The sequence below is a fragment of the Salmo trutta genome, chromosome 4, assembly GCF_901001165.1.
Source record: "Salmo trutta chromosome 4, fSalTru1.1, whole genome shotgun sequence".
Classification (NCBI taxonomy): domain Eukaryota; kingdom Metazoa; phylum Chordata; class Actinopteri; order Salmoniformes; family Salmonidae; genus Salmo; species Salmo trutta.
In genome coordinates this window covers 57,977,110-58,000,165 of record NC_042960.1, presented here as the reverse complement: position 1 = coordinate 58,000,165, position 23,056 = coordinate 57,977,110, and the positions used below count along the sequence as shown (strand labels likewise).

Sequence of the window (23,056 nt, the reverse complement as noted above, 5' to 3'; positions counted from 1 at the left end):
CTTACCCCACCAGACATGCCACCAGGGGTCTTTTCACAGTTCCCAGGTCCAGAACAATTCAAGGAAGCGAACAGTATTATACAGAGCCATGAGTGCATGGAACTCTCTTCCATCTTATATAGCACAAGTGAACAGCAAACCTGGTTTCAAAGATAAATAAAGGAACACCTCTCCTCCATGTGACCTACTGGTTGTGTGTGTGTGTACTGACATGTGTCACTACACACACACACACACACACACACACACACACACACACACACACACACACACACACACACACACACACACACTACATGTTCATGTTTTTAAATGTATGGAAATTGTGAAGTCTTTTATCTGTAATGTCTTTTCATTATTTGTCGGACTCCAGTAAGACTAGGTTTCGCCATTGGTGTCGGCTAATGGGGATCCTAACAAATCAAATCTCTACAGAAGGAGGTCTCTACTCTCTACAGACCAGGATTCTCTTCTGTCTACAGGAGGTCTCTGCTCTCACAGACCAGGAGTCTCTTCTCTCTACAGAAGGAGGTCTCTACTCTCTATAGACTAGGTGTCTCTACAGAAGGAGGTCTCTACTCTCTACAGAAGGAGGTCTCTACTCTCTATAGACTAGGGGTCTCTACAGAAGGTCTTTACTCTCTACACAAGGAGGGCTCTACTCTCTATAGACTAGGGGTCTCTACAGAAGGAGGTCTCTTCTCTCTACAGAACGGGATCTCTACTCTCTACAGAAGGAGGTCTCTTCTCTCTACAGAAGGAGGTCTCTACTCTCTACAGAAGGAGGTCTCTACTCTCTATAGACTAGGGGTCTCTACAGAAGTAGGTCTTTACTCTCTATAGACTAGGGGTCTCTACAGAAGGAGGTTTCTGCTCTCTACAGAAGGAGGTCTCTACTCTCTATAGACTAGGGGTCTCTACAGAAGTAGGTCTCTACTCTCTATAGACTAGGGGTCTCTACAGAAGGAGGTTTCTGCTCTCTACAGAAGGAGGTTTCTACTCTCTCAGAAGGAGGTCTCTACTTTACAGAAGGAGGTCTTTACTCTCTACAGAAGGAGGTCTACTCTCTATAGACTAGGGGTCTCTACAGAAGGTCTCTACAGAAGGAGGTCTCTACTCTCTATAAACTAGGGGTCTCTACAGAAGGAGGTCTCAATTCACTATAGACAAGGAGGTCTCTACTCTACAGAAGGAGGTCTTTACTCTCTACGGAAGGAGGTCTCTACTCTCTATAGACTAGGGGTCTCTCCAGAAGGAGGTCTCTACTCTCTATAGACTAGGGGTCTCTCCAGAAGGAGGTCTCTACTCTCTATAGACTAGGGGTCTCTCCAGAAGGAGGTCTCTACTCTCTATAGACTAGGGGTCTTTCCAGAAAGAGGTCTCTACTCTCTATAGACTAGGGGTCTCTCCAGAAGAAGGTCTCTACTCTCTATAGACTAGGGGTCTCTCCAGAAGGAGGTCTCTACTCTCTATAGACTAGGGGTCTCTCCAGAAGGAGGTCTCTACTTTCTATAGACTAGGGGTCTCTATAGAAGGTCTCTACTCTCTATAGACTAGGGGTCTCTCCAGAAGGAGGTCTCTACTCTCTATAGACTAGGGGTCTCTCCAGAAGGAGGTCTCTACTCTCTATAGACTAGGGGTCTCTATAGAAGGAGGTCTCTACTCTCTAGACTAGGAGTCTCTACAGAAGGAGGTCTCTACTCTCTATAGACTAGGGGTCTCTATAGAAGGAGGTCTCTACTCTCTATAGACTAGGGGTCTCTCCAGAAGGAGGTCTCTACTCTCTATAGACTAGGGGTCTCTCCAGAAGGAGGTCTCTACTCTCTATAGACTAGGGGTCTCTCCAGAAGGAGGTCTCTACTCTCTATAGACTAGGGGTCTCTCCAGAAGGAGGTCTCTACTCTCTATAGACTAGGAGTCTCTCCAGAAGGAGGTCTCTACTCTCTATAGACTAGGAGTCTCTACAGAAGGTGCTCGGCTGACGGCTGGCGTAGAGGGAGGGGGTAGAGTGTGCTGCAGTAACCGTGGCGATAGCAGGCAGAAGTGACAGCTGCAGGTGTGGACAGACATAGGGCTGGAGAGAGGGAGCAACAGGCAGAACGAACGGCAACTGTTGGCCTAATGCCTGGGGATAAATAATAAACCAACTGTGAGATAAGCACTGTTCTTCAGCAGGGGGAGAAAAGGCTGCTAGAAAGGGGGGGAAATGCATGACTTTTAAATCCCGGCACCCGCAGTTTGGCACAGAAGATTAGGCTCTGAAGTTTAATTAAGCAGATGTCGCCATTAATATTTCAACTTCTGAGCAACCTGATATTGGACTGCGTGGTGATGTCATATGCACAGGCATCAGTACATAAGCTAGAGAGCAAAATGGTTTCTCTGGTTGGATCAGTGTCTGCTCATCTGGAGGTACGGAGTCGGTGGACTGTGGAGAGGAACCCATTCAGAGGGCATCACGATGGACTCGTCCAAAGGGGGACTCCTCCAAGATGAGCCAAAGACTCATAGAAGTGTCGTAGTGTCATACCACTTTGTATTGAACGCATCCCCACAGTGGCATTCATGAAATAGAGTATCATAAATACTCATACTTGCTCAAACATGGTTTCAGAATGTAACACAGTGATGTCTAGAGTTGGGGTTAAGGTTACAGCAAATGGCTGTCCTGTCTACTACACATCCCATATCAGCACCCTCTGCTGGTGTCACTGTGGGAGCTACATGTTCAAACAGTACATGCCACCAAAATTCCATCAGCATGCAACATTCAAACTTATCATCATTTTTCTGCAGTGTTGCCGGAATATTTGAGGCTCCGTGTCCCTGTTGCTACCCTGGACCTTGTCAGGGCCTTTTCCTGGACTGTAATGCCAGGCATCCTGCTCTGTCAGCAGGGTAACCCTATCTACCGCTGTGTGTGTGTGTGTGTGTGTGTGTGTGTGTGTGTGTGTGTGTGTGTGTGTGTGTGTGTGTGTGTGCTGCAGTATTTTAGTATCTGTAAATACCGACATCTCAGCACCCCTCAGCTCTGGGAAGAGTGGATCCCTGCTTACTGTGGCAAACACTATAGTGAATTTACTACAAAGCTGGTAGACTTACTCAACTCTAAGGAAGGCCTAGTCTTCTCCCCTATCCTCCAGCCAGACCACTCTGCTCAACTCTCACATAGACCTAGTCTTCTCCCCTATCCTCCAGCCAGACCACTCTGCTCAACTCTCACAAAGACCTAGTCTTCTCCCCTATCCTCCAGACATACCACTCTGCTCAACTCTCACAAAGACCTAGTCTTCTCCCCTATCCTCCAGCCAGACCACTCTGCTCAACTCTCACAAAGACCTAGTCTTCTCCCCTATCCTCCAGACATACCACTCTGCTCAACTCTCACAAAGACCTAGTCTTCTCCCCCATCCTCCAGACAGACCACTCTGCTCAACTCTCACATAGACCTAGTCTTCTCCCCTATCCTCCAGCCAGACCACTCTGCTCAACTCTCACAAAGACCTAGTCTTCTCCCCTATCCTCCAGCCAGACCACTCTGCTCAACTCTCACAAAGACCTAGTCTTCTCCCCTATCCTCCAGACATACCACTCTGCTCAACTCTCACAAAGACCTAGTCTTCTCCCCTATCCTCCAGACATACCACTCTGCTCAACTCTCACATAGACCTAGTCTTCTCCCCTATCCTCCAGACAGACCACTCTGCTCAACTCTCACAAAGGCCTAGTCTTCTCCACTATCCTCCAGCCAGACCACTCTGCTCAACTCTCACAAAGACCTAGTCTTCTCCCCTATCCTCCAGCCAGACCACTCTGCTCAACTCTCACATAGACCTAGTCTTCTCCCCTATCCTCCAGACAGACCACTCTGCTCAACTCTCACAAAGACCTAGTCTTCTCCCCTATCCTCCAGCCAGACCACTCTGCTCAACTCTCACAAAGACCTAGTCTTCTCCCCTATCCTCCAGCCAGACCACTCTGCTCAACTCTCACAAAGACCTAGTCTTCTCCCCTATCCTCCAGCCAGACCACTCTGCTCAACTCTCACAAAGACCTAGTCTTCTCCCCTATCCTCCAGACAGACCACTCTGCTCAACTCTCACATAGACCTAGTCTTCTCCCCTATCCTCCAGCCAGACCACTCTGCTCAACTCTCACAAAGACCTAGTCTTCTCCCCTATCCTCCAGCCAGACCACTCTGCTCAACTCTCACAAAGACCTAGTCTTCTCCCCTATCCTCCAGACATACCACTCTGCTCAACTCTCACAAAGACCTAGTCTTCTCCCCTATCCTCCAGACATACCACTCTGCTCAACTCTCACATAGACCTAGTCTTCTCCCCTATCCTCCAGACAGACCACTCTGCTCAACTCTCACAAAGGCCTAGTCTTCTCCACTATCCTCCAGCCAGACCACTCTGCTCAACTCTCACAAAGACCTAGTCTTCTCCCCTATCCTCCAGCCAGACCACTCTGCTCAACTCTCACATAGACCTAGTCTTCTCCCCTATCCTCCAGACAGACCACTCTGCTCAACTCTCACAAAGACCTAGTCTTCTCCCCTATCCTCCAGCCAGACCACTCTGCTCAACTCTCACAAAGACCTAGTCTTCTCCCCTATCCTCCAGCCAGACCACTCTGCTCAACTCTCACAAAGACCTAGTCTTCTCCCCTATCCTCCAGCCAGACCACTCTGCTCAACTCTCACAAAGACCTAGTCTTCTCCCCTATCCTCCAGACAGACCACTCTGCTCAACTCTCACAAAGACCTAGTCTTCTCCCCTATCCTCCAGACAGACCACTCTGCTCAACTCTCACAAAGACCTAGTCTTCTCCCCTATCCTCCAGACAGACCACTCTGCTCAACTCTCACAAAGACCTAGTCTTCTCCCCTATCCTCCAGACATACCACTCTGCTCAACTCTCACAAAGACCTAGTCTTCTCCCCTATCCTCCAGCCAGACCACTCTGCTCAACTCTCACAAAGACCTAGTCTTCTCCCCTATCCTCCAGACATACCACTCTGCTCAACTCTCACAAAGACCTAGTCTTCTCCCCTATCCTCCAGACATACCACTCTGCTCAACTCTCACAAAGACCTAGTCTTCTCCCCTATCCTCCAGCCAGACCACTCTGCTCAACTCTCACAAAGACCTAGTCTTCTCCCCTATCCTCCAGACAGACCACTCTGCTCAACTCTCACAAAGACCTAGTCTTCTCCCCTATCCTCCAGCCAGACCACTCTGCTCAACTCTCACATAGGGTTGAAACTATGCCTAGTTCTCACACTATCCTCCAGACAGACCAGGCTGTCTCTGTAGAATGCCCATCCCAGAGTGGGTTATCTTGTCTCTAGTCTCTGCCCATTGAACAGCATGGTGCCTGGGGCAGACTGAGAGGACAGACAAGGTGAAGATGTTGATGAGGGGTGGATCATGGGTGGGTGGTTGGGTGCATACCGCCCTGTGCAGTCTGGCCTTGCAACTACGACACCATTCATCTATCCAACCGTCTTATCCGTCTGTCCATCCATCCTCCATCTCCACTCCCCCTGTTTCCATGCACCCACGATGAAAGAGCTGCACCAGGCAGTACCCTACCACCCCCTCCACAGCAGCAGGCTACTTGGCACTAACATAAGCTGTCGTGTCTCCCTGAGGCCGGAGTGTGCCAGGCGACAGCTGCATGGATCGGGCCCCGTGCCCCGCCTGCCTATTAGCCGCCTGTTAGATCCCACCGGTTGGCCCTGGCTGGTCTCTGAGGGCCGGGGCCACGCGGGGGCCACTCTGTTCTCCTCAATGGGAGCATTGTTCTGGGGAGCGCTGGATAAGCCCCCATATCAGAGCTAGAAGAGTCGTGGAGCTTGATCAGATGAGCTTGATGTGATGGTTGGGTGATTGTGGGTCCATATGAAACTACTCTCTCTTGATGGCCTAAATGGACTAACTGATTTGGCTCTGGGTGTGAGGTCAATATGACATGAAATTGACCTTGCTGCAGACTCATGGGGAGAAAAATACAATCATTACCTGGCTTCCCAGGCAAGGTGCATGAAGAAATATTAAGCGACTCTTTTGGAGAGGAGAATGGAATGTGATGAATTGCATGCTGCTGGGCCGATATTCACACAGCATCTCCAAGTAGAAGTGCTAATCTAGGCTGAGTTCTCTGCACCTTTTACTGTGGAGTTGTCCAGCGTGGGCGTAGATTACAATCCATGTAACTGGGGGTGATTTACTCTGTCACGCTGTGCATTGGCCAAAGAGCACAGTTCTGGTTGCTGCAGTGGCCAACCTGACACCCAGGCCACTGTGACTTACTACAGGGATGCCACTAAACCTGACCTCTGCACAGGGACCCACAATGGTCTTGACTCCCAAAAGCACTGGACAAAAATAAGTCTTCTGAGAAAGTTAACTGGAATAATATTCTCTTCTCTTGTGGGTGGCATTCTTTCCCCCCTGTCTCATCACCCCAGAATGAACACCATGTTAGGAGAAATTAGTACCGTTTGCTTCAACTAAGTTGCAGTAACGTTACTGCTTTCCCTCTGTGTTGTATCCCTTCCCAGAGATAAACACCTGCATGTTTCCTCACATGCCAGCAGGGGGAGCTCTTGTTTTGACTTCAGTCTCTGCCAAGGACAACTATGGGTTGATAGGTTTAGCTCAAAGTGTCATTTTAGAAATGGACTGTTTTTGATTAGTGCCAAATGCTCCAAACCGTTATGGAGTCTAAACCCGATTCTCTATTGAAGGTCATGGATAAGACACTCTGAATATGAGAGACCATGAGATCCCTTAGGTCAGGAGAGTAGCAGCTTACTGCTCTTCTCCTCTAATAGATTTTTTTTAAAGGAGATTAGTCTTAAAGTACCTCTAGTTGATGTCCCACATGTACATCCCTTACCACTTAGCCTCACTGCAGCACTGTTTCCAAAGTTGTATCAAGACAAAAATATTTAAGATGTGTGTGTGCTTGCATGCGTGCGTGAGTGTGTTCACTCAGTAGTGCTCCATCAGCTGCTTACCGGTGCTCCTGTACCAGAGTACCGGAGGGCCAGAGCGGCCGGGCGGGAGCTGGCTTGGCTAGCGTGTTTTTGTTGATGTTGGAGGGGAGTATCAGGCTCTGCTAGATGTCCCAGACAGTTCAGCACTGCCTTCGCTAAAAACAAACTGTTGGGGCTTCTATTCATCCACTGATTGGATGGACAAGAGCCTGTCTCCAGAAATCACTATAATCCTCTTAGATAAAACAAACCCCTCATCCAATCCTCCGCTTCGATCCCTCCCTCCCTCCTCCTCCTCTCTACTCCCCTCCTTCTATCCACCCCTCCCTTCCTCTCTCTCTCCTATCCCCTTGTCGGTTGGGGTGGGGAGTTTTAATCCAAGTAGATTATGCCCTAAATTGGGTGACTGTCAGAGAAGGCAGCGTCGGCAAATCAATGGCTGCTACATGCGTCCCTCCTGCCTCTATCTCTGGATATTTTCATCTGGCCGTTGATGTTGTCAGTGTGACGGCACGTCTGTCTGGTCTGGTCTCTGCGTAACCTTTTCATCTGCTCTGGGCTACCAGGGACCAGGAGGGGATCCTTTACCGTTAGGACGCAGGGGCACCACAGCACTCTAGATCCATGTGAATGACCACTGCATGGTGAACTTCTGATGAATACTTGTTAGAATGTCTTGGTCATGGTTGATGGACAGGTCACAGTGATCTAAATACTGCCTCTTCACTGTGTGTTATTGGAGTGTTTTATAACTTCTGATCTTCCAACACCAGAAGGCAACAGGAGCAGGTTGTGGTGCTTTAGGATTGTAAAGAGGAGAGGTTGACCTGTGGTTTTGAGGGGATGAGAAAATAAGGAGAGAAAGGGTTGGAGGATGACAGGACCCAGACACCGGATATTCACACTGAGGAGAAGAGCAGACTGAAGTCACACATTCAACACAGTCAAAAATAACGTCAGAGTCTTCCACTTCCTTTAGCTGACATGAGGAAACTTAACCCTAACCCTGCAGATTCATTGGGATGTTCCTCCATAATTTCCTGAGGTTTGCTGATCCTGAAGTGTGTTGTTGTTGTTTTGTTGTGTGCTGACTGAGATATTGGAGAGGAGCCATAGCCAGCGGACCCGTACGGATGTCCTCCTCAGGCGACACAGTGGACCCGGGCAGGATGGGACTACGACCCAGAGCCAGATCAGGTGGAGAAACGAACAGGCTGGGACCCAGAGGGACCCCCTCAAGGCTGAGGCTGGGACCCAGAGGGACCCCCACAGGGCTGAGGCTGGGACCCAGAGGGACCCCCACAGGGCTGAGGCTGGGACCCAGAGGAACCCCCACAGGGCTGAGGCTGGGACCCAGAGGGACCCCCACAGGGCTGAGGCTGGGACCCAGAGGGACCCCCACAGGAATGAGGCTAGGACCCAGAGGAACCCCCACAGGGCTGAGGCTGGGACCCAGAGGGACCCCCACAGGGCTGTGGCTGGGACCCAGAGGGACCCCCACAGGGCTGAGGCTGGGACCCAGAGGAACCCCCACAGGGCTGAGGCTGGGCCTGTGGATCCTGTGTTTCAGCTGGTTCTGCTTCACTGCTCACGCTCAGATGAAGATACCGCCTGAGACGTGAGTAGACCCTTAAAACTATGTAGTACTGCTCACCTCCAACAGTCTCTCCTTTAACGTTTCATATAGCCTACTGATGTTTTGTGTGTCAAATCCAAATAAAATACAATGTTATTTGTCACATCCTTGGTAAACAACAGGTGTAGGTAGACTAACAGTGAAATGCTTACTTATAGGCCCTTCCCATCAACGCAGAGAGAGAGAAATGAGAGAAAAACAAGGAATAAATCCACAATGAGTAACGTTAACTTGGCTATATACACGGGTACCAGTACCAAGTTCATGTGTAGGGGTATGAGAAAATTGAGGTAGATACAGTGCATTCGGAAAGTGTTCAGACCCCTTGACTTTTTCCACTTTTTTTTGTTACGTTACAGCCTAATTCTAAAACGGATGAAATTATATTTTTTCCTCATCAATCTACACACAATACCCCAGATTGATGTCATCCATTTTAGAATAAGGCTGTAAGGTGACAAAATGTGGAAAAAGTCAAAGGGTCTGAATACTTTCCGAAGGCACTGTATGTACATATACTTTAACCCTGTAGGTAGGGGTAAAGTGACTAGGCAACAGGATAGATATATAATAACCAGTCACAGCAGCATATGTAATGAGTCAAAAGAGTTTGTGCAAAAAAGGTCAATGCAGATAGTCCGCGTAACTATTGGTTAACTATTTAACTGACTATTTATCAGTTATGGCTCGGGGGTAGAAGCTGTTCAGGGTCCTGTTGGTTCCAGACTTTGTGCATCTGTATTGCTTGCCGTGCGGTAGCAGAGAGAACAGTCTGTGACTTGAGAGGCTGGAGTCTTTGACAATTATTAGGGCTTTCCTCTGACACCGCCTGGTATAGAGATCCTGGATTGCAGGGAGCTGGGCCCCAGTGATGTGCTGGGCCGTATGCGCTACCCTCTGTAGCGCCTTGCGGTCAGATGCCGAGCAGTTGCCATACCAGGTGGTGATGCAACCAGTCAGGATGCTCTACATGGTGCAGCTGTATAACTTTCTGAGGATCTGAGGGCTCATGCCAAATTTAGAGGCACAAGTGGCACAAGTCTATGCTGAGCAATTCACTCAGCTCAGTGGTATTCTCATTATACTATCTCCTATATCTATGTGGTCTGTCGCAATCCTCTAGTTGATGTTGATGGGTCTCCATAGTTTTCTCAGCATCTTGTCACCCTGACTACGGTTCAGCAGCAGTAAAAGAGGATGGATGCAAATGACTGACTTTCTCACTTCTAACAAATGCAAATGTTGCTCTTGCAAAATGTTTGAGGATAAAATGTCTGACCAGTCGAATCCAGCCCAGTTATAGAAGAGGAGGATTAAACTGTCTGATAAATGGCATATAAGGAGGAGATTGAATCTCTATTCTGATACTTTCTGTCTGATAGACTGGCTGACTGGCTGACTGGCTGGTGCTTGTTGTTTATCTGCAGTCAGCTGCTGTTCGGTGCGTTTTTAAGGCCTGATTCCACATTGACCCTGATTCCTCTCTCCTCTCCCTCCGCTTCTCTCCCTCTGCTATAATATAACCCCATCCAACTGTCACCAAAACTACAGCCCTCAGAAAGGTCACATGAGCCTGGGAGATTAATCACGGTTGAGTCCCACACTTTGCCCTCTGCTCTCTGCCCGCCTGGCCCTGTGTCCACACTCATCTCTCATCCCACCACATTAGGGGACAGAGCCAGCGGGCATCCAGGCCAGTCGCACAACATGATTTGATTGTGACAAAGCCCCATTTAAAAAAAAAAAATTCCTCTTGCTTTCAAAATCCAGATTTTCTCCTCTTGTGGAAATCAGCCACTGTTTTACTCAGCTGGAAGAGAACAAACCTCATCATCAGGTCACTTAGTGTGCTGATGTGATGGAGTGTTTGTCCATGTGGGAATAGTCTAGACTTGTCTTTGTGGTAAAGTGCATCGCTATTTCACCTAGGCACAATGGGGAGAGCTGGCTGTTCTGTGCTTGTCTGGGTTTCTGTAGATTGTATTTATAGGCTATTACAGGACTGGCGCTGGACAAACGGGATATTCTCCTGATCTTACATACATTTCAATACTTGAGTCAGGTCGAAAACCATACTGATTGACCCAAAGCTATCGCGCTCTTCAAAGTTGCCTACAGCTCAAATAAAATCAAATACAATTTTATTTGTCACATGCGCCAAATACAACAGGTGTTGTAGACCTTACCGTGAAATGCTTACTTACAAGCCTTTAACCAACAATGCAGTTTCAAGAAAATAGAGTTAAGAAAATATTTACGAAAATAAACTCAAGTGAAAAATATGTAACACAATAAAATAACAATAATGAGGCTCCACTGGTTTTTACACTAGTGTGTCACAGATACAAGATACTTAACCAGCTACTTTTGAACTGTTTATGTCTGAGAATTTGATAACTTTACTAATCTTAGTTCCCATCAGGCAAAATTTGGCATAGGACGTCATTGTCTTTTGCACAGAGAATCGTGTTTTTTTTGTCTACCACCGGATCCCAGTCAGCGGTGTTCAGTCAGTCAGCGGTGTTCAGTCAGTCAGCGGTGGTCAGTCAGTCAGCGGTGGTCAGTCAGTCAGTCAGCGGTAGTCAGTCATTCAGCAGTGGTCAGTCAGTCAGCGGTGGTCAGTCAGTCAGCGGTGGTCAGTCATTCAGCAGTGGTCAGTCAGTCATTCAGCAGTGGTCAGTCAGTCAGTCAGCAGTGGTCAGTCAGTCATCAGTGGTCAGTCATTCAGCAGTGGTCAGTCATTCAGCAGTGGTCAGTCAGTCAGCGGTGGTCAGTCATTCAGCAGTGGTCAGTCAGTCAGCGGTGGTCAGTCAGTCAGTCAGCAGTGGTCAGTCAGTCAGTCAGCAGTGGTCAGTCATTCAGCAGTGGTCAGTCAGTCATTCAGCAGTGGTCAGTCAGTCAGTCAGCAGTGGTCAGTCAGTCATCAGTGGTCAGTCATTCAGCAGTGGTCAGTCAGTCATTCAGCAGTGGTCAGTCAGTCATTCAGCAGTGGTCAGTCAGTCATCAGTGGTCAGTCATTCAGCAGTGGTCAGTCATTCAGCAGTGGTCAGTCAGTCAGCGGTGGTCAGTCATTCAGCAGTGGTCAGTCAGTCAGCGGTGGTCAGTCAGTCAGTCAGCAGTGGTCAGTCAGTCAGTCAGCAGTGGTCAGTCAGTCAGCAGTGGTCAGTCAGTCAGCGGTGGTCAGTCAGTCAGTCAGCAGTGGTCAGTCAGTCAGTCAGCAGTGGTCAGTCATTCAGCAGTGGTCAGTCAGTCATTCAGCAGTGGTCAGTCAGTCAGCGGTGGTCAGTCAGTCAGTCAGCAGTGGTCAGTCAGTCAGTCAGCGGTGGTCAGTCAGTCAGCGGTGGTCAGTCAGTCATTCAGCAGTGGTCAGTCAGTCAGCGGTGGTCAGTCAGTCAGCGGTGGTCAGTCATTCAGCAGTGGTCAGTCAGTCATTCAGCAGTGGTCAGTCAGTCAGCAGTGGTCAGTCAGTCAGCGGTAGTCAGTCAGTCAGCGGTAGTCAGTCAGTCAGCGGTGGTCAGTCAGTCAGTCAGCAGTGGTCAGTCAGTCATTCAGCGGTAGTCAGTCATTCAGCAGTGGTCAGTCATTCAGCAGTGGTCAGTCATTCAGCGGTAGTCAGTCATTCAGCAGTGGTCAGTCATTCAGCAGTGGTCAGTCATTCAGCAGTGGTCAGTCATTCAGCGGTGGTCAGTCATTCAGCAGTGGTCAGTCATTCAGCAGTGGTCAGTCATTCAGCAGTGGTCAGTCAGTCAGCAGGAAGTGGTCCAAATATAAAGGTGCATAAGATCAGTTGACCACTGTTATCTGCAAGACACTGCAGGATAACATGTTGGCCGGGCTGGTGGCTCTGATATACACACACACACAGAGAGAGAGGCCCACACAGATGGTCGTGCAGATTGGAGTGTGTAGTCAGAGGAACCTCCTGTGTGTTAACCTGCACCCCACTGGGTCCATCACCGCCTGAAGCCTCAGCACGACTCTAGTAGTCTGAATGAGCGTTACTTGATTTGGGACAGAATGGTAACAATATGTTATGTCTTTGGTTAAACAAATCTGCTTTGATATTGCTCACTCAGCCAGACACACACAGATGCACACAAACACACACAAAATAATACACAATACTGCTGTGTAATGGCAATGTGCAGTGTGTATGTGTCCTGCTGGGACCCTTTAAGCCCATCAGTTGATCCTATATCTGATCCTATATCTGATCCTATATACAGCATTATCCTGAGCTGAGCCATAGTGCCATAATCCTGACTGTGTCTGTTTGGGCTCTATAGCCTGCAGGCTGCACCACCTGCAGCTCCCAGCCCACTTTGTAGGGAGGGAATATTTATCATATGTATATTATATACCGTATATACCTCACCTGTAGCCCATGATAAGACTATGTAATTATTCTATTAAAATGTTTATCTGACGCCATAAAGAGAATTCAAATATGCAAGTAGGCATTAGGCAATGAGTTGACGCTGACTAGCAATAATTGGTCTGTGATTGGAATACTGGTATATTTTGGTCCCGTATGGCTCAGTTGGTAGAGCATGGTGTTTGCAACACCAGGGTTGTGGGTTGGACTCCCACGGGGGACCGGTACGGAAAAAAATGTATGAAATGTATGCATTCACTACTGTAAGTCGCTCTGGATAAGAGCGTCTACTAAATGACTAAAATGTAAATGTAAAATGTACTGAAGGCAGATATTTAATAACATTGTAAAATGAATAAAATCACATACAAGGCATGAACCTTAAATTACAATGCATTACTCTAGGCATGATCAGAGAGAGAAAAAAGTTAGTGATTGATTTTCAGTGGATGCTAGCAGCTTTTGTTTCACAACTGAATCTAGACTGACCCAGACCCAGGCTCTCCTGAAGTATGCATGCCTTGGCCTTGGTAGTGAATAGGTAAAAGCAGTGATGAGTTGTTGACCAATAGCATTACTGTTGAGTTAACCTCCAATCAGATATCAGACCTACGGGATGTAAAGACGACAGAACCTCTGCATCACAGAGGTGTGACAGAATGGGTGTTGGTGAGATAATGCAGCATTCCTAAGACAACACAAAGGCATCCCTGCATACAGTTGATAAGAGTAACTTCGGGGGATGGGCCGCCCCACAGGTTCCCCACAGGTTCCTACAACACAGGTTCCTACAACACAGGTTCCTACAACACCCAGCTCCTAGCCCAGGCTGCACAGATCCAGTCTGCTCTAATGTCTGACTGCTGGCCTTCATATTCTAATGAGATCAAGCTAGCTCTCCCAGGCCAGCCCAACTTCTAACTCCTCTGCCAGTCTGGCCCAGTCTGCTGGCTCCAGTGCCCCAGGGCCCCGTTAGACCAGAGGGGGCCAGCAAGTTCGTCCACTACACAATGCCAGTTATCATGGTCAAGTCATATTGACAAAGTTGTTGTGAAGAATGTCTTTTATAAAAAATGTGTTTTGCGTTTTTGACACGAAGATCAACTGTACTAGTTGTTCAGGCTCTGGTCTTGTTCCATGTTGATTACTGTCCGGTATAATGGTCAGGTGCAGCAAAGAAACACAAGATGGCGCCGGAGAAGATGGCAGACGTTTTACGTGCCCCCAGCCGATTGTTTTTTTTGTTTGCTTATTTGCGTTGTTTGTAATTTATTTTTGTACTTATTTTGTACATAATGTTGCCGCTACCGTCTCTTATGACCGAAAATAACTTCTAGACATCAGGACTGCGATTACTCACCATGGACTGGCAGAATCCTTTTTCTTTCACGACTCTGACGAGCCCAACGTGAAGGATACGCTGCTTCCTCGGGAACAGGCCCAGATCCCCGTGATCTGCGTCAAGAGGAGGCGGAGAAAGAGGGGCCGAAGTTCCGACTGCTATATGAGAATTCACAGGCGATCGAATAAACCCCCACTTCCCTCCATTCTGCTAGCATACATGCAATCTTTGGACAATAAAATCATTGAGTTACGCGGAAGATTAAACTACCAACGGGACACTTAAAACTGTAATATCTTATGTTTCACCGACTCGTGGTTGAACGACAACATCAACACACAGCTGGCTGGTTATACGATGTATCGGCAGGATAGAACAGCGGCGTCTGGTAAGACAATTGGCAGCGGTCAACAGCTGCTGCACAATATCTAAGGAAGCCTCGAGCTATTGCTCGCCTGAGGAAGAGAATCTCATGACAAGCTGTAGACCACACTACCTACCGAGAGAGTTTTCATCTGTATTCTTTGTAGCTGTTTACATACCAACACAGTCAGAGGCTGGCACTAAGACAGCATTGAATAAGCTGTATTCCGCCATAAGCAAACAAGAAAACGCTCACCCCGAGGCGGCACTCCTACTTTAATGCAGGAAAACTTAAATCTGTTTTACCAAATTTCTATCAGCATGTTAAACATGCAACCAGAGGGAAAAGAACTCTGGACCACCTATACTCCACACATAGAGAAGCATACAAAGCTCTCCCTCACCCTCCATTTGGCAGATCTGACCATAATTCTATCCTCCTGATACCTGCTTACAAGCAAAAATTATAGCAGAAAGCACCAGTGACTAGATCAATAAAAAAGTTAGATGAAGCTAAGCTACAGGACTGTTTTGCTAGCACAGAGTGGAATATGTTCCGGGATTCCTCCGATGGCATTGAGGAGTACACCACATCAGTCATTGGCTTCATCAATAAGTGCATCGATGACATCGTCCCAACAGTGACCATACGTACAAACCCCAAGCAGAAGCCATGGATTACAGGCAGCATCCGCACTGAGCTAAAGGCTAAAGCTGCCACTTTCAAGGAGCGAGGACAATAACCTCTCCCTCAACGTGATCAAGACAAAGGAGATGATTGTGGACTTGATCGGGTCACCTTGGGGTCATGATAGGGGCTGCGCCAAATGATTGATGTATTTTAATAATTGATTTTGCTTATGTTGTATTAATAGAAGGGGAAGGGCTATAAGACCCCTCCCCCACTACATTTATATGGTCCTGGACAACAGATTAGCAATATATATATATATATATATATATATATATACACTGCTCAAAAAAATAAAGGGAACACTTAAACAACACAATGTAACTCTAAGTCAATCACACTTCTGTGAAATCAAACTGTCCACTTAGGAAGCAACACTGATTGACAATAAATTTCACATGCTGTTGTGCAAATGGAATAGACAACAGGTGGAAATTATAGGCAATTAGCAAGACACCCCCAATAAAGGAGTGGTTCTGCAGGTGGGGACCACAGACCACTTCTCAGTTCCTATGCTTCCTGGCTGATGTTTTGGTCACTTTTGAATGCTGGCGGTGCTTTCACTCTAGTGGTAGCATGAGACGGAGTCTACAACCCACACAAGTGGCTCAGGTAGTGCAGCTCATCCAGGATGGCACATCAATGCGAGCTGTGGCAAGAAGGTTTGCTGTGTCTGTCAGCGTAGTGTCCAGAGCATGGAGGCGCTACCAGGAGACAGGCCAGTACATCAGGAGACGTGGAGGAGGCCGATCAACACCATCGGCAATGATGGTGTTGATCATTTTCAGTTTGTCATCCCAGCTCTAGTATACAGTTCATGGATAATATTCACCTACCTGTACAGTGCATTCAGAAAGTATTCAGACCACTTCCCTTTTTCCACATTTTGTTACGTTACAGCCTTATTATAAAATGGATGAGGATTTTTTTCTATTTAACCAATCTACACACAATACCCCATAATGACAAAGTGGAAACAGGTTTTTTGAAATTTGCAAATGTCTTAAAAATAAAAACAGAAATACCTTATTTGCATAAGTATTCAGACCCTTTGCATCCTGTTTCCATTTATCATCCTTGAGATGTTTTCTACAACTTCATTAGAGTCCACCTGTGGTAAATTCAATTGATTGGACATAATTTGGAAAGGCACACACCTGTCTTTATAAGGTCCCACAGTTGACAGTGTAAGTCAGAGCAAAAACCAAGCCATGATGTCGAAGGAATTTTCTGTAGAGCTCCGAGACAGGATTGTGTTGAGGCACAGATCTGCGGAAGGGTACCAAAAACTATCTGCAGAATTGAAGGTCCCCAAGAACACAGTGGCCTCTATCATTCTTAAATGGAAGAAGTTTGAATCGAGGGAAATATGAACAGAGCAAAACACAGAGAGATCCTTGATGAAAACATGCTCCAGAGCGCTCAGGACCACAGACTGGGGCGAAGGTTCACCTTCCAACAGGACAACGACCCTAACCACACAGCCAAGACAAAGCAGCAGTGGCTTCGGGGCTTCTGAGTGTCCTTGAGTGGCCCAGCCAGAGCCCGGACTTCAACCCGATCGAACATCTCTGGAGAGACCTAAAAATAACTGTGCAGCGACACTCCCCATCCAACCTGACAGCGCTTGAGAGGATCTGCAGAGAAGAATGGGACAAACTCCCCAAATACAGGTGTGCCAAGCTTGTAGCGTCACACCCAAGAAGACTTGAGGCTGTAATCGCTGCCAAAGGTGCTTCCACAAGGTACTGAGTAAAGCGTCTGAATACTTATGTAAATGTAATATTTCTGTTTCTTTATTTTGTTATACATTTGCAAAAATTTCTAAAGATCTGCTTTTGCTTTGTCATTACAGGGTATTGTGTGTAGAATGATGAAGGGAAAAACAATTGATTCAATTTTAGAATACGGTTGTAACATAACAAAGTGTGGAAAAAGTCAAGGGGTCTGAATATTTTCTGAATTCAGTTCCATCCTGTTTAATGGAGTGCCGCATTGCATTATGGATTGCACATCATTATTGTAGTAGACTGAGCCCTGTTTAATTTATGAGTGACAGTAATACAATGGCTTCTGTAGCATCCTTCATAAAGGTACATGGTACGATCAGATATTCCTATCTCAGGATTCTACACAACATCCAGACAAAAGAGCAACAAAGAGTTCTAAAGCAATCTCAGATGAGGTTATGAGGAGCAAACCAATAACGTTCCACAGCATTCTATTTCATTTCAGTACAACACAACTTTTCTGTCTGTCTGTTGATATACAGAGAGGTGCCTTAAAATCCCATCATGTGCTTAAAGGACACCTGGAACCTTCTACTGTCTATTTGGATTAACAAACAAATTGTTATTACGGTTGTGATATTCATGGACTTTTTTGGCACTTGGATCCTGTCTGGGTTTTGAACACCACGTAGACAGCAAGGCCAACAAATCTTGGTGATTATATTCTGTCATGGACGGGATGATAGATTATCTAGTATCCCTCATCACCAATCTCTCTCTCTCTCTCTTGCTCTGTGTCTATTTCAGGGTCCAGTTTTGGGCCAATATCTTTTCAGTGCAACTACGCGAGACTACCACAAGGTACTCTGGAGCTAACATTCTACAAAAGGTAAAATATGTGGCTTTTTGTTAGACAAACTACAATCACAATTTGCAACATAGTCTTTTCACTGAAAGACGAACCACTCATTATTTCCCATTTCCATCTGAGATGCTCCATAGCATTACACTGATGACCATCCTCTCCATTCGTTCCTTGTCTCACCACGTGTCTTAACCTCCTGTGGCGCCCCATATTCTCCTCTATCACCACCTGCTACCTGTAATCTCATTATGTCCACCAAGTCAGTGAGTGTGATGTTGGTGCCAGAGCCAGGTGTTCACACTCTATCTAAAGGGCTTCCTCACCCCTTAGGTTGCATTGGTCAGATCAGGTCAGGGAGAGACTTGGCACAGCTAGTGGCCCTGGGCAGCAGACAGAGACACACAGGCCACAGGGCAGCTAGGCTACTAACAGGATCAGGAACCAGGAACACTGTGCCATAATGATCATCAGGATGTTATGTCCTACACTTGTTTCATATAGTAATGTTCCAATCCTGTTTTAAGAATGTTTGTTTGTTTTCTTTGTCTCTACACTAATTATTCCATTATTATGACTACTATTTAATGGTATGCTGATGTAGTCTATGTTACATGTCTACCTCAATATCTGATATTCCTGACATAATGATGACCATTGTGGACTCATCCCACTGGGGAAAAAACTGGTTGAATCAACGTTGTTTCCACCCCCAAAAATCAATGTGATGACATTGAATCAATGTGGGAAATTAATTGGATTTGCAAAAAGTAATCAACGTAAGGGTATTTTGTATTTTTTTTCACCCAACTTTTAACCTAAATCCAGTGTCCTTGTGACATATTTTGTTGATTTCACATTGAATTCACGTTAGTTGACAACTCAACCAAATCTAAATCAAAACTAGACATTGAACTGAAGTCTGTGCCCAGTATAATTGTGCCTGTGAATTGCCTGAGTAAAAACACCGGTATCCAGCATGGTTGAACTCTCTCCCCACCAGAGCTATTCACACAAGACTGCTCTATTAACCTCAGTATACACCGTAGGAAGACTTCAGCCTTCAGTAAATGGATTTCTTGGATTAATTGGGATTAGTGAATGGTTTAATCAAGTAATTAAGACCTAAAATTAAACTAAATCCAGAGGACTCCACTGGCTTTGTTTGGACTCCCGCCCTCTACTTATTTACAGGTACCACAAACAGCTTGAACTAATGGCTCACACTTAATTTATCTCAATCTTAATCTCTCTTATCTCTTATCTCAATCAGTTCTAAGATAAAAAAAATTATACATGTAGTATGACAATAAAACATTAGCTTTATTTTATTTCCTGTACAAAAAATGAAGGTATTGCATCAATCATAGTAGAAGGTGTTGTTGAATATCCCCTCCCATGCCCTTTTCAGAAACTCAAAGATGTGGAGTCCATTATTAAGATAGTGGACATCGATGGGAGAGATCAAGTGAGGGACTTTGCAGAGGACATGGAGAGAATGCTGGGGTCCAAGATGAAGTCAGTTAAGGTGAGTACAGAGGTTAGAGGTCAGAGGTCTCTCTCAAGTTTTTTTTTCTTACTTTTAACTAAGACAACCTAAAATGCATTAGATGACCTTGCGGACCAGGTTTGGCCATCGGGCCGTCAGTTGATGTCGCCTGCTACAGCATACCATCTTTGAGTTACCACCCACAGAACTGTTACCGTGTGTGTTGTGGTTAGGCTGGCGGTTTAAGAAACATCTTTAAATAAATATCTTTATTTTCTCCTTAGAGGTTGGCTGAGTCTGCGGAGGATGCAGATTTGTACCACGACTTCAACAAAACGCTAGAGGTTTGTCATTCTATCTGTCTGTGGGAATATGAGATCTCAGATTTATCAAAGTATTGCTAATATGATTATCACAAACCTTTGCCACAGTACCACAATAGAGAAAATGAAATGCCTAACCGTCATGCACATTTTGATGACAACAAAAACACACAATACCATGAGCAGAAGCCTTTTTCAGATAGAATATAGGCTGTACACTTCTAATGTTACACGACTTACAACAATTCTCCAATGATAGTTGATGAATATGAATCTAACTTTTCCACCGTTCCAATGCTGTCCTTCTCCAGTTTGACTACTATAACTCCATGCTGGTGAACACAGCAGATGAAGATGGTAACTTCATAGAGCTGGGTGGTGAGTTTCCTCTGGAGAAGAATGAGCATTTCAACAACCTGCCAGTCAACACAATGCAGAGTGACGTACAGGTTCCAACCAACGTCTACAACAAAGGTGTGTGTGATGAACTTCAAACAATAATTGTTTTCAGGCCCTTGGGTACAGATCCTAACTTATCTATGCATGAAATACAGATTTTGAATTCAATGAGAGATTAGCATGAAAATTGAGTTAGGTGTGGCTTAGTCATCCTTTAACTGTCACCTGTTTCACTTTACTATATGTGATGTCACACTTTCCATCCCACTCATTTGCTGCTCTCTCTTTCTCCTCTGTGTAAAGATGCCTACATCCTCAATGGAATCTACTGGTCGGAGGCTCTGAATGACGTGTTCATGAACAACTTCCAGAAAGACCCCACCCTCACCTGGCAGTACTTTGGCAGCTCCTCGGGATTCTTCAGAATCTACCCTGGTAAAAGACCTGAGGAGACTGGTGGGAAGAGCTATAGAAGGACAGGGTCATTGTATTGGCTGGAATGGAATCATTGGAATGGTATCAAACACATTAAACATATGAAAGCCACGTTTGACTCCGTTCCATTTATTCAATTCCAGGCATTACAATGAGCCTGTCCTCCTATAGCTCCTTCCACCAGCCTCCACTGTAAAGGGCAGCAGGTAGCCTAGTGGTTAGAGCGTTGGGCCAGTAACCGAAAGGTTGCTAGATCGAATCCCTGAGCTGACAAGGTAAAAATTTGTTGTTCTGCCCCTGAACAAGGCAGTTAACCCACTGTTCCTAGGCTGTCAGTGTAAATAAGAGTTTGTTCTTAACTGACATGCCTAGATAAAAATAAATAAAAGGACTAAGCAAAGAACTATCATGTTTGGAGCCCTCAGTCAGCTCCATACAACTGATAGCAGCACAGAATTGTATATTGAAAAGTTCGGTTAATAAGGGATAATCAACAATGGGCTATGCCTTCTCTGGAAGATATTGCATGATGTGGAAGGTGTGCTCCACGATTCCTTAGCGTCGTGAAAGTAACCTTCCACGGGGTTCAGTTATTTTCCAGAGAATACAGAGCCCTGAGTTGATTATTCCTTTCATACTATGGCTATAAATGAACATATTTGCCGCTAGAAATGTATTAATTTGCCAGTAGAAATGTGACAAGTTTACTAGCTAGCTAGATAGCTACAGTAGTTGCTATGATAACCAAGAAAACAGACTTTCTAGCTTAGCTAACCAAACCATCATCCTAGCTTGCTATTTTGAAAATCTAATTCAACAATGCCAATAATATTTTCATTTCGGGTTTTGCTTTCAAAAGCAGGACAAACATAGAACATGTAAGAATGAACTTCATAGTCATTCAATTACACCATGCGTTATAGGGAAATAATTTACGCTCTAGAATGCCCTTCAAGCCAGTATTCAACAGTGCTATGGTATAATAGTGTATAAATCCAAAGTATAGCGTAACAGAAAATATAGCACAGCAAAACAAAAAGCATACTATCTGTCACGGCCGTCGTATGAATTGGACCAAGGCGCAGTGGGTTGAGTGCTCATTTTGACGTTTATTTTAAATAACCACGAACACTTCACAAAAACAAGAAAACGGATGACACCATAACAGTTTGCAGGCTAACCCTAGCAGTGTAAAACAACCTCCCACAATTCCCAAAACAAACATACTCCTAAATATAGGACCTTCAATCAGAGGCAACGATAACCAGCTGGCTCCAATTGAAGGCAATTGAAGGCTCCAATTGAAGGCCCCAATCCCAATTACTAAACATAGAAATAAACACCCTAGAAACAGACATAGAACTATACAACATAGAACTAAGGAAAACCTGGGATAGGATAAAGTAATCCTTCTAACCCCCCCCCCGGGAAAATTGTGCACCACCTCATGGGTCTCCCGGTCGCGGCCGGCTGCAACACAGCCTGGGATCGAACCCGGGTCTGTAGTGACACCTCATGCAGTGCCTTAGACCGCTATGCCACTCGGGAGGCTAGAAGATGTCGACTTCAATATAATGTTGTAGGATTTTAATGGATGCCATGATGTTTACTCACTGTAAAGATGGTGTGACTGTATTTTTTATACAGGTATCAAATGGACTCCAGATTCGAATGGTGTGGCTGCGTTTGACTGCAGGAACCGTAACTGGTAAGCTATTAGTAAATCTACTAGTAGCCTCTGGGTGGCATCGACCTTGACCAGAGTAAAACACTTCCTGGTATCAATGTGATAAGGGAGGAGCTAGACATTAAGACATCAATCAATCAAATGTATTTATAAAGCCCTTCTTACATCAGCTGATGTCACAAAGTGCTGTACAGAAACCCAGCTTAAAACCCCAAACAGAAAGCAATGCAGGTGTAGATGCACTGTGGCTAGGAAAAACTCCCTAGAAAGGCCAGAACCTAGGAAGAAACCTAGAGAGCAAACTGGCTCTGAGGGGTGGCCAGTCCTCTTCTGGCTGTGCCGGGTGGAGATTATAACAGAACATGGCCAAGATGTTCAAACTTTCATAGATGACCAGCACGGTCAAATAATAATAATCACAGTGGTTGTAGAGGGTGCAACAGGTCAGCACCTCAGGAATAAATGTCAGTTGGCTTTTCATAGCTGATCATTCAGAGTATCTCTACTTCAGCTACTGTCTCTAGAGAGTCATTAGGCCAGGTATTCCTGAGACTGTATAGGCTTAAAGGCTTATGTGACATCTATACGCAAGCTTTTACCTATTTTAGTGGTGTCATTTATTTACTTTTTTTGGCTTTCTAAATTGAACAGAACTTCACCACAGCATTCACCCTACTGTACTTTACTTAGCCAGTGGTAAGAGAGTGTACACGGC

At 45.8% G+C, this 23,056-nt stretch overlaps 1 protein-coding gene across 1 annotated transcript in view; it reads left to right on the top strand.

Annotated features, from left to right (window-relative positions):
• The first annotated feature begins 7,430 nt into the window (after positions 1 to 7,430).
• LOC115192701 (voltage-dependent calcium channel subunit alpha-2/delta-4) overlaps positions 7,431 to 23,056 on the top strand; it is a 101,801-nt gene continuing 86,175 nt past the window's right edge. Inside the window, exons 1-7 of the mRNA XM_029751484.1 lie at positions 7,431 to 8,627; positions 17,954 to 18,035; positions 19,420 to 19,536; positions 19,782 to 19,841; positions 20,132 to 20,294; positions 20,523 to 20,654; positions 22,302 to 22,362. Coding sequence (XP_029607344.1) covers positions 8,143 to 8,627; positions 17,954 to 18,035; positions 19,420 to 19,536; positions 19,782 to 19,841; positions 20,132 to 20,294; positions 20,523 to 20,654; positions 22,302 to 22,362 — 1,100 coding nt within the window. The 5' untranslated portion in view covers positions 7,431 to 8,142. The remainder of the gene's footprint in view (positions 8,628 to 17,953; positions 18,036 to 19,419; positions 19,537 to 19,781; positions 19,842 to 20,131; positions 20,295 to 20,522; positions 20,655 to 22,301; positions 22,363 to 23,056) is intronic.